Source organism: Carya illinoinensis, chromosome 1 (genome assembly GCF_018687715.1).
Source record: "Carya illinoinensis cultivar Pawnee chromosome 1, C.illinoinensisPawnee_v1, whole genome shotgun sequence".
In the NCBI taxonomy this organism is placed as follows: domain Eukaryota; kingdom Viridiplantae; phylum Streptophyta; class Magnoliopsida; order Fagales; family Juglandaceae; genus Carya; species Carya illinoinensis.
The window spans coordinates 15,867,407-15,878,306 of NC_056752.1; the positions used below are offsets into that span (position 1 = coordinate 15,867,407).

Consider the following 10,900-nt stretch of genomic DNA (forward strand, 5'->3'; position numbering starts at 1 on the left):
GCCTTGATTATGTGTTGTGTCAGGACTGTGTCTTTTTCAATTTTGATAAATGGGGAGGCTAAGGGTTCAATAGTACCTTCTAACGGTTTAAGACAAGGGGACCCACTATCCCCTTATCTATTTTTCCTGTGTACTGAGGGGTTGATCTCTCTTTTGAGAGAAGCTGGGTTGAGGAAGGATATTTCAGGTCTGAAAATCTACAAAGGGGCTCCAAATATAAATCATTTGCTTTTTACAGATGATATTATTATCTTCTGTAGAGCTAAAGTTGAGGAGAATAAGAGAGTACAAGATTTGTTGGCAAAGTATGAACCTGTTTTTGGCCAGAAAATTAACAAGGAAAATACTACTATGAAGTTTAGTGGAAATGTAAGTGTTGATACAAAGGCTGATAATAAAAAATTTGTGGAATAATGGTGAGATTCAACAATATAAGAAATATCTTGGGTTTCCACCTGTTATAGGGAGATCTAAGACTAGAGCTTTTCAATCTATAAAACAAAGGGTGTGGCAAAAACTTCAGTCTTGGAAAGAAAAATTATTGTCACAAAAGGGAAAGGAGATTTTATTAAAAGATGTAGCTCTTTCGATTCTAACATACACAATGAGTTGTTGTCTTCTTCCTTCTAGTTTGTGTAATGAGTTGGAAAGTTTTATGTCAAGATTTTGGTGGGTTCAAAAGGGTAATGAGAGGAAGATTCATTGGGTAAGCTGGGCTAAGATGTGCCAAAGGAAGTCTGTTAGTGGAATGGGATTTAAAGATCTTAGAAGTTTTAATTTAGCAATATTAGCGAAGCAAGGATGGAGATTGTCTCGAGATGAAATTTCTTTAATGCATAGACTGTTAAAGGTAAAATATTTTCCTTATAGTAGTTTTATGCAAGCCGGGTTGGGAAGATGTCCATCTTATACTTGGAGAGGAATTTGGGAGGCTCGGAAGTGGTTAGTGGCAGGTTGCAAGTGGCGCATTGGAGATGGTAGATCAGTAAATATTTGGCATGATCAATGGATACCAGGACATCTTTCTTTACTGTCAAAAGGGGCTGTGATGTTGGCAGGCTCAAGGTCTGATATGGTAGCAACCTTCTTTGTGGATCATGAGAAGGTGTGGGATATTAATAATCTTAGATCTCCCTTCAATCCAAATATAGTGGCTGATATTCTTGAAGTGTTCTTGTGCCCTACTGATCTAAAAGATAGAATGGTTTGGTCTCATGAGAGAAATGGGCAATTTACTGTTAGAAGCTGTTATAGGTACATTTTTTCTAAGATTGGTACCCAATTTGCAAAGGCAACAAATGTGCAAACCGTACATGCTCTTTGGAAGCATTAGTGGAAGATGAAAGTTCCAAATAAGGTCAAAATCTTTGCTTGGCGTGCTTGTAAACATGGATTACCCACTGGACAACAGTTAGTGCAGAAGCATGTCTTATCTGATGGCACCTGTAGTTTATGTCATAGAGAACTTGAAACACTTACACATGCTGTTGTGAGATGTAATTCTATTCATAAATTTTGGGATTTGTATTTATGTGAAGCCTCTATTGATAACAACATGTTAGTCTTGGATGGGGCCTTGCAACTATGTGAAAGGAAGCTATATGATAAGTTGGTTATTTTCTTTTTTCTGATGTGGAGCTTCTAGTTTAGAAGAAACAAGTATGTGCATGAGAAAGCAGTGCTAACTCCAACGTAGGTTGCTGATAATGCTTTGACTTTGCTATACAGTTTTGACAAAGTGAGGCTAAAAACTCGGATACAACTTAAGAACCATTATATATGGCAACATCCTCCTAAGGAGTGGTTAAAGTTAAATGTTGATGGTGCAATATTTGCTAAGTTGGGGAAAAATGGTATTGGTGCTATTCTATGGGATGCTTCAGGTACTGTTCTTATAGCTGCAAGTAAATCCAAATGTGAGGTTGATGACATTGAATCTATAGAACTCTTAGAAATTTTTCGAGGTATGCAATTATGTGCTATAATGGGAATTTAAAAGCTTGTGGTGGAAAGTGATAGTTTGCTTATTGTTGAAGCCTTATAGGATGATAGTCTGAGGAACTCTATGCTAGGCGTGCTTTATCATGAAATTAAGAATCTACCTTCTTGTTTTGGTACTTGTAACTTTTCACATGTATATCGAGAGGGTAATATGGTAACTCATAAGTTGGCTAGGAATGCTTTCATGGTTGAAAGTATTAATTTATGGTGGGATTGTATTCCAGACTGTATTTCTCAAGCCTTATGGTTTGATAATTGTTTGTAATCTTGTTTCTGTTTGATTAATGAGATTATCATGATTAATGAGATTATCATTTCTATAAAAAAAAAAAAAAAAAAAAAAACAATAGAATGATTAATAGGGAATTGAGAGTCATTAACAAGAAATGTACCTTGAGGAGAATGGCTACTGGTAGAAGGTCCAGGGATGGTCTTGTCCAGTGAAGGAAATAGTTGTTCATCGAATATCACACGTCTTGAGATGAACATCTTGTGTGAGGTTGGATCAAGGTACTTGTATCCTTTGTAACTAGAGTTGTAACCAAGAAAAATGCATTGCTTACTACGAAATCTAAGTTTATGCTTGGTATATGATCTAAGATGAGGGTAACATGCACAACCAAAAGCTCTCAAGGGAGTGTAGTCTGTTCTAAAATTATATAGTTTGGTATATGGAATGGAGAATTTGATGGATGAAAAGAGTAATCGGTTTATCGGATATACAACAGTTTGACAAGCTTCAACCCAGTAACTTCTAGGAAGTGTGGATTGATCTAAGAGAGTGAGACTTGTTTCTATAATGTGTCTATGCTTTCTCTTGGTAGCATCATTTTGCTGAGGTGTATATGGACATGATATTTTATGATGAATACCATGAGAAGACGGAAACTCAGTGAACTTATGAGATAAGTATTCTCCTCCTCCATCAGTTTGAAATTGGCGAATTTTAGTGGAAAGTTGGTTCTCAATTAGACATTTAAACTCAGCAAAACAGATAAAGAAATATGATTTTAATTTCAAAGGAAATAATCAGGTATATCTCAAATAGTTGATGGGCCCCAAGGTAGACCAAGTCCTACGGATCAATTACAAGATTAAGGCCACAAAGATTAATGGATCAATGCAAGAATTGGTACAATTCAATTGAGATGAAGCTAGCAAGAGCCCAACACTCACGATGGGCTTGAAAGAAGGAGAACCAGTTTTGATCCACTTGATCCAAGTTATGGAAGATACAACTTGGGTCTGTTGTTATTGAAGACCTTGGACTTATTCATTTCATTAAAAGAACTTATTTTGTTAGTTTAGAATAAGTGAGCTTGAGGATGTCAACCCACACATATGTCTTATTTTTCATGAACTAGAGTTTTTGGGAAGACTTTGTATTTTGGCCAATGGTATATTTAGAAAGTTATTATTTTATTTGAACTAGGGTTTTAGACGTTACTGTAGCGCGACACTGTTCATGCTGCAGTACCGCGGCACTATTCCTTTAGGGTTTTGGGGATTAAACCACTTGTAGTCTCATTTGAGGAGGTAAGACATTTTTTATTAAATTTTCATTATGAGTGAGTTTTCTCCTCTTGTTCTTAATTGAACTCTTGAACTTATCAAAGGTAAATCACAACCTTTGTGGCGTTCTTCATTGTAATTTGGGTTCTTAAGATGAGATTTCATTGGGTCTAGATTTTAATATAATCTAGGTTCTTGAAACGAGATCTCAACGGGTCTAAATTCTCCATCCATAGATTTGAGTTTGGCGTTCTTGAGTTTATTTTTCCAATATTGTTGTTGTGTCTCAAAGCGAGTCAATTGGGGTTCACATCAGTAGTCATCCACAAATACAACATAATACTTGAATCCATTTATTGACATGATTGGTGAGGTCCAAATATCAATGTGAACTAACTCTAATGGTGAGTTTGTCACATGAGTTGACATTGAAAAGGGCATATGCCTACTTTTTCTTATTTGACATGAACTACATAATGTGGATTCTAGACTGGCTTGAGACACAGGCAGATGATGTGTTGTGGTTATTTTCTGGAGAATTTGATCATGAGCATATCCTAGTCTTTTATGCCAAATTTCTAAGGTAGTTCGAGCTCCAACAAAGGCTATAGGGCTTCTCTCTTTATTCATGATGAATTGGTGCTTCAACTTCACTGGATATAGACCATTCTCACCAGGTCCCTACAATAAGATCTTCCCTGTGACATTGTCCTTGATAAGAAAGTAAGTATCTGTTAGTTTAAACCAACAGTTATTATCTTGACAGAATTTTTGTATGTAAAGTAGGTTGGTTGAAGCATTGGGACAATGAAGAATATTTTTAAGGTGAAGCAAGGAGTTTCTGATTTTAAAAGAAGAGGTGTCTGTATGAGTTATGTTGAGTCTACTACCATTTCCAACAACAACTTGATCGTTTCTTTTGTAAGGATGCTCCATGGTGAGATTCTCTAATGAAGCTAAGATATGACTATTGGCTCCACTATTAGCCATACATTCTTCCTCCTCTTGAAGTGCATTGGTTTGGGCAACCATTCCAGTTGATTCCTTAGGTGGATGTCTACCTTGAAAGGCATAATCCATTCGATGAAAGAAATCTAAAGCTTGGTGGGGATCGATTAGAGACTTTTTGGTCTGTATAAGTAGGAGTGCTTTCACCTTGATTTGAATGACCTCCAGTGTGATCATTCTTTTTGAATGGTTTTTGTGCACTAGAGTTCCTGAAGGGAGTGCCATGATTTCCACCAAATTTCTTCTTCTGATTTGAGGGCCTTTGAGCATAAGAAGCAACAGAATTGCTGTTGTTTGAGTCTACAGTTTGGTGTTCCAAGAGTTGTTCATAATTGAGCAATTCTAATTGGAATTTCTTAATAGATAAAGATCTATCTTGTGTGGCAAATGAGATAGAAGTGATAAAAGGAGTCTATTGTGGGTTAAGGCCTCCCACAATATAAGAGATGAGATCATCATTTCCTACTGACTTTCCAACTAAAGCTAGTTGATCAGCAAGGGTCTTGGCTACATGAAGAAAGTCAGAGCAGCTCTTGTTACCTTGACATAGATTTTGCAGCTGGCGATGTAGGTGATTAATATGAGACCTTGAGGGTGATGCAAATCTGTTGGCCAGTGCAGTCCACGCCTGATGTGAGGTGTTGAGACCATAAACAGTAGATACCACTTTCTCAAAAAGTGTTAAGATAATCCAGCTTAGGATATATTGATCCTTTTGTTCATAGGTGGTGTATGCAAGGTTGACAATTGGATTCTTCTAATCTAAGGTTGATAGATATTGGGGTGGACAAGGTTCTGAGCCATCTACAATGCTCAAGAAACCATTGGTACGGAAGATGGGAAGAAATTGACAAATCCATATCAAATAGTTATTGTCATCAAGTTTGGTGGAAACAAGATGAGCAATATTTAGAATTGAAAAGGAGTTTGTAGAAGCAGTTGATGATTCGGCCATAGATGTGTGGTGTGAACCTAGGGGCTCTAATGCCATGTAAAATATTGAACAGATTTGGAGAAAGGCCAGAATATTGACTTTTGTTGTATTAATCTCTATATAAAGATGTTTACAAATCATGTTTGTTACAAGAAATAATAGTTGTTACAAGAGTTATATATATACACGATAAGATATGTGAACAAGATAAATACAATATGTTACTAGAGATAAAAGATAAATGTAAGAGTCCTGTAATGAGTTGGATTCTAAAGTTGTCTTAACAGAACAAATAGGGAGTTAGTAATGGTGTTGCAACGAAGATGGGTGATACGATGGGCTAAGTAATGGTGATATGGCTGGAAAGTGACAATGTGATGGTGCCTCATGTCAAATCAGTGCAACTGAGGTGTGGAGTGAAGTTAGTCTCGTCCAATGGAGAGAAGTGCTCCAAGCGGACCATGACAAAGGGAGAAAAACACGTGAGAGAGAGAGAGAGAGAGAGAGAGAGAGAGAGAGAGAGAGAGAGAGAGAGAGAGAGAGAGAGAGAGAGATCCTGCGTAGAGTGGAATGCAGAGAAATCGGGAAACCCAAAGGCCAAAGGGTGCTTAGGGCTAAAGAAGTAGCATGCGCAAGAGATGGGGGACAAGAATAGGAAGAAGGAAAATACTAGGAGCCTCTCAATATTACTGCTCAATGTTAACGCTCACGTATTTAATTTTTTTTACTTAATAGTTAAGGAATTGATTATTAGTAAAATTTTACATTTTTTAATTTTTTTTAATGATTAAAGATGTTAAAAAAAATAATTACAAAAAAATGATAAAAAAAAATAAATCACTACAATTGTGCTAGCGGTATGTCTAACAATAAGGGCTAAATGGCCCGCTAGTGCCTTCCATAAGAAGAAAAGAAGGTTCTAAGGTTTGATAAACTTGTCTTGTGGGTATATTGCTCTTTTTGTAAAATATTTTATAAAAATAATATATTTAATTACTATAAAATATGTGTGAAATATGTTGCATGGGTATATTGTTATGATGAAATATTAAAATTTATGAAAAAATTTATTTATCTTCTCTTAAAAATGTTAAGAGAAGCTTATACTATGAAAAAATGTAATTTGTGAAAATGTTACTAGAGATAAGCTTATACTATACTATTAAAAATTTATGAAAAAATGTTACTAGAGATAAGCTTATACTATACGTTATGTAATTTGTCATTTTTATCCTTTTATTTAAACATGCATATTAATATGTAAATATATATATCTTTAAAATGACAAAAATAATAAATTATGTATTGATAGGTGGTGTTAAGATAAGAAGCCACATTTCCTACAGCAAACAGAACTTTATATTGCCAAGAGAAATCAATTCTTATTACCGCTTCTACCATTAAATTCTCGTGTCTTTTACCTAACTTACCAACATGAAATTTTACTTCTGGCGCCATTTTCACTGCATGCTTGTACTACCACTACCAGCTCTGAAAGACTTTATGAACTTGACTGAGGTTACGAATGCGAATGATTTTTTTTTTGTCTCTTTGTTTCTGTAATTCTGATCATTTGATTGGAATTGGAAAAGCGGATACAACAACAATTTCCAGGCCATCGTGAAATTTCTCAATTTCCAATGGATGTTATGTGAGTTATAATTCCACTCTTCAGGGGGGCCAGCCAATGCCAGAAGTCGCTTTTAACACTCAGACTACGTTGTCCGAAGAAAAGGGGCATCCGAGGTGATAATCAATTTCACGAACATGAATTTCTGTGAAGAAAAGACATGCGAATCAGTGCGCATTTCTGTTTCCAATCTGTCATGCGGCTGCATTTTTAAAATATTAAAGTGTACATAAATAGCGATGACAGAAAACAAAAGATGAGGGGGAAAGATTTGACATCTGCTTGCAAGTGCAAAAATACTTAATTGTTAACCGAAGTGCAGGATTGCTCTCCTGGTTGGGGCCATTTGTGGTTCTTTTTAGCTGCAAATCAACATGAAAACCATTTGTGGTTAAACACGAGCGTTTACATGTAAAGCCATCAACAGCACAAAGTTAAAAGGAGTTCCTCTTACAAGACAGTCTACAAAGTCATTCAAATGTCTAAGAAACATCATATCCCAGTACCTGAATTTTATCTTCAACTTCAAACAACAACATGAAAGGAAAAGTTAAAAGAATAAAGGCAAACGAAAATACCACTTACTACTTGAGATCCAGCTTCATCCGGATCTCTTTACTCTTATGTTTTTATACAACCAAATCTCTCGTACTTTCAAATTAAAGTGAAAACGATGAAGTTTCTGGAGCCTATGCTAAGAGAATTCGATGAGAAAGTCTTGCAAGTTATCAGTCATAGCCTAAAATCAATATCTTCCATCGATCATGATCCATTAATCATCTCAACCATCTTCTGAGGTCACTGGTTGAAGATGGAGAAATCTCACCACCACCAAGGCTATCAGTGCAGCAAGATGAATAGTTGGACCGTTGCTCCAACCCAAAATGTGCTCCACTGACACTCTTAAAGCTTGGGCTCCTCAAATTCTGCCCAAGACCTCCGTACCCAACTCCCATACCTAAAGGGTCTGGCACCGGAAAAGAAAGCCGTTTCTTGGCCGGCCCAACACGCTCCCTCTCCGGCGTTAAGGACCTCTGCCTTGGTGCACTTTGAGATCGCACCCGTGCCTTGGCAGACTCTGTTGCAGCCATGTAATTTGGCAATGCAGCACCACTACTGCTGCTAGTACTAGGCCCACCGCCCCTCCCATATTGTTGCACACTACCATTGTAACAGTAGTTGGACCTCAAGCTTGGTGTTTGTGATGTATGGAAGGTTCTATCTTCTCTGGAGCAACGAGGGCTGGCCGACCTGACTTGTATAGGCCGGGTTTTCGATGGTGAAGGAGTAATAGGGGATTGGTGAGTGTGTACGTTTTGGTGGCTTCTGTGGAGAGGGGAACTGGGTCTTTGTTGCTGCTGTTGCTGTTGCTGATAATGATTTTGATTTTGAGTTTGTCTCCGGAAATTAGAAGCCAGACATGAGTAAGGCTGGGAGGTATCCATCTCCACGGTTTTGATGGCGTCTCTCTGATCAGTTGAGGCTCTTCCCCTAGTGTCCCATGGCTTCGTGGCCATCCAACGGTCGAGCCATTTGGGTCTCTCCTCAATCTCCTCTTCATTGCCAATCGACGGGCTCCTTCCAGTTCTCCAAATCTATGAAATGGGGTCAGCAAAGTTGGACAATTTAGCTCATGGATATAACAAGAGTGGAACAAAATGGGGACACTGACTGAAACAGAGTTTGCGACAGAGGATGAAACCTGTTGAGAGAAGGCGTGAGACAGGGTCTTTTCACGCTTCATTGTAGCTTCTTTTCTATGCTGCAACATAGCTTTCACTTCTTCCACAGTGTGCGGACGTTCATCCCAATCATCTGCAATGCTACTTCCTTCCCTTGACTTTGAAATAACATCAAATCAAATTAAAATACTTCCATCTATGGAGCTAAACAGCGTCAAAACCACAAAACAGTAAAGGTTTCTGTTTGAACTTTGATTGACATTTTTGGAATCGGGAAAAGGGCTTCGGCTTTTACTGTTTAACTATCATTCGGCTTCTAAAAGCAAGAAAAGAACTTCCAAATATTTACTAGAAGTTTACTCGAAAACGAGCTTAAAAGGAAGAACAAAAAGCAAAAACTTCCAAAACATTATTGACTTAAAAGTTGACATCGGAACAACAACGAACTTACCATTGATTTCCTGTCTAAAATGTCTTGAAGATACCGCGACTCCCAAACGCTATTTGTGTCACTAAAAGCGGATTTTCTGCTGCCTTCATGAGAGTGCCTCACGCGTTGGTCAAGTACCCTGGCCTGTACCCGAACCAAGGCTTGCATGCATCTGAGGGTCATCTTCGCTTGCTTTCTAACATTATGACCTCTCACTAAAGCTTGCAACTTCACTAGCCCTTTAAGCGCACGCAGTGCTCTCCTCGCCTGCACAAACACACAGTCACGCGCGCACAGTGGCATAGTCTAAACCCTTTGTTCTTGTGAAATGATATTCGATCTTAGATCTGTATTTGGCTTACCAAATACCCTCTAAAAGCAGTCTGAATTACAATAGCTGCATAGACTTCTCTAGCATAATTGGCAGGCCTGGTAAGCCGAGCCACCTCCACCGCCGCCTGCGCAGTTGCCATTGCCGCCTCGGCAGTGGCCACCGCCACCGCAAGCGCATGCTTTCGCTCCACATCCGCTTTCGTTGACGGCTCATTGTTCGTAGAAGCAGAAGCGGAGCCATCAAAGCCGGCGGCAGGAGGAGGCGTGGCCTTTGGTGGTGTTTGCTGCGTCACAGTTTCTTGGTTTGTGGGCTTCCTGAATATCCACCTTCGCTTCTCTCTTTTCTGCGTTAAACAACGACAGACACGACCATTTTGATTTCATGACTTGCTTATTTCGGGGAAACAACTCAAGAAACGAAAGAACATTAACGTTTTTAAACAAAAATAGAGATTACAGTTAACAGACCTTATCTTCATCCTCTTTAGTAGGAGATCTAAAAGCTCTTTTGACAGCAGTCAACCATGAGCTACCTCCCCTCTTCCCCATCAAACAAATTAGGTAAATCTAAGCTGCATTTACGGCTAATCTGCTAAAATAGATGACGAAACGAAGACCCAGATGGATCAAAGAACATCGACGGTAAAGATGTTGAGACCTGTTTTTATACCATTGTGCTCGCCTCTTTAACTTTGCATGTGATTTAGCGAGAGAGAGACAGAGGGAGACCCAGAAATTTAATATTCTGAAAGCTTTAATTAGAAATTAAAAAAAAATGGGGGGCGAAACCGTGGAAGAGGATGGAAGAGGACAGTCTTGACACAACTGCTGAGGAAAGCCGGGAAAGAATCTATTTCATCTGCTTGCTACATCATGGTCCCTCAAAGCACCGGGAAAGAGTAGAGGGAGCCTGGAGGAAAGTGAAATGGCGTGTCAGAGAGGACGATAATAACAGCTTTGGTTATCAATAGAAAATATATTTTAAGATAAGACGTGAGAAAAGAGAGGAGCGAGATATGGAGGAGGGAGGGTTCAATAATCAATAGCACAGCAGGAGGAGCACGTTGGGAGGCACAGCCGCACAAGCACTGGGACCAAAACTCCAAAAGTGCTTTAAAAAGATGCAAAGCCCTTTCTCTTTCTCTCTCTATTTTATTTTTATTTTTTAAAAAACAAAAACATATCTTTATGCTAGCTTCTCTCTTTCACTAATTCAGACACAACCGGGCAGCCCTCGTGCTGTCACGTGGTGTCAGCAAACAGAGAACATCATGTGCATGATAGACCACAGTGGTCCTCCTTTCACTGGGAGTCTATTTTGTACATTCTGGGCTAATCAGGCGGTGTATCATGCATCTAGCTACGTCTGT

The 10,900-nt window shown here is 38.5% G+C and overlaps 1 protein-coding gene across 5 annotated transcripts; it reads right to left on the reverse strand.

Moving 5' to 3' along the window:
- Positions 1-6,834: 6,834 nt before the first annotated feature.
- LOC122311872 (protein IQ-DOMAIN 17-like) lies at positions 6,835-10,624 on the reverse strand. 5 transcript variants are annotated; one of them, XR_006242901.1, is made up of 7 exons: positions 9,999-10,624; positions 9,560-9,874; positions 9,219-9,464; positions 8,788-8,925; positions 7,671-8,680; positions 7,386-7,447; positions 6,835-7,230 (listed from the first exon to the last, which is right to left on the reverse strand). XR_006242901.1 is itself a non-coding variant. In XM_043126633.1 (5 exons), the coding sequence occupies exons 1-5, from the start codon at positions 10,077-10,079 to the stop codon at positions 7,862-7,864; spliced, it is 1,599 nt and encodes a 532-aa protein (XP_042982567.1). In that variant the 5' UTR covers positions 10,080-10,624; the 3' UTR covers positions 7,490-7,861. The 5 variants fall into 5 exon arrangements, 1 of the variants encoding a protein (XP_042982567.1); XR_006242900.1 differs by having other exon boundaries at positions 7,664-8,680; XR_006242899.1 differs by having other exon boundaries at positions 6,835-7,447.
- Positions 10,625-10,900: the final 276 nt, after the last annotated feature.

Bases quoted from the DNA above. Each gene is read 5' to 3' on its own strand.
- LOC122311872 (XM_043126633.1), bottom strand. From the start codon at position 10,079: ATGGGGAAGAGGGGAGGTAGCTCATGGTTGACTGCTGTCAAAAGAGCT. The intron at 9,465-9,559 runs GTAAGCCAAATA...GTGTTTGTGCAG, and splicing joins CTGCTTTTAGAGGGTATTTG to GCGAGGAGAGCACTGCGTGC. The intron at 8,926-9,218 runs GTAAGTTCGTTG...GTTATTTCAAAG, and splicing joins TTTTAGACAGGAAATCAATG to TCAAGGGAAGGAAGTAGCAT.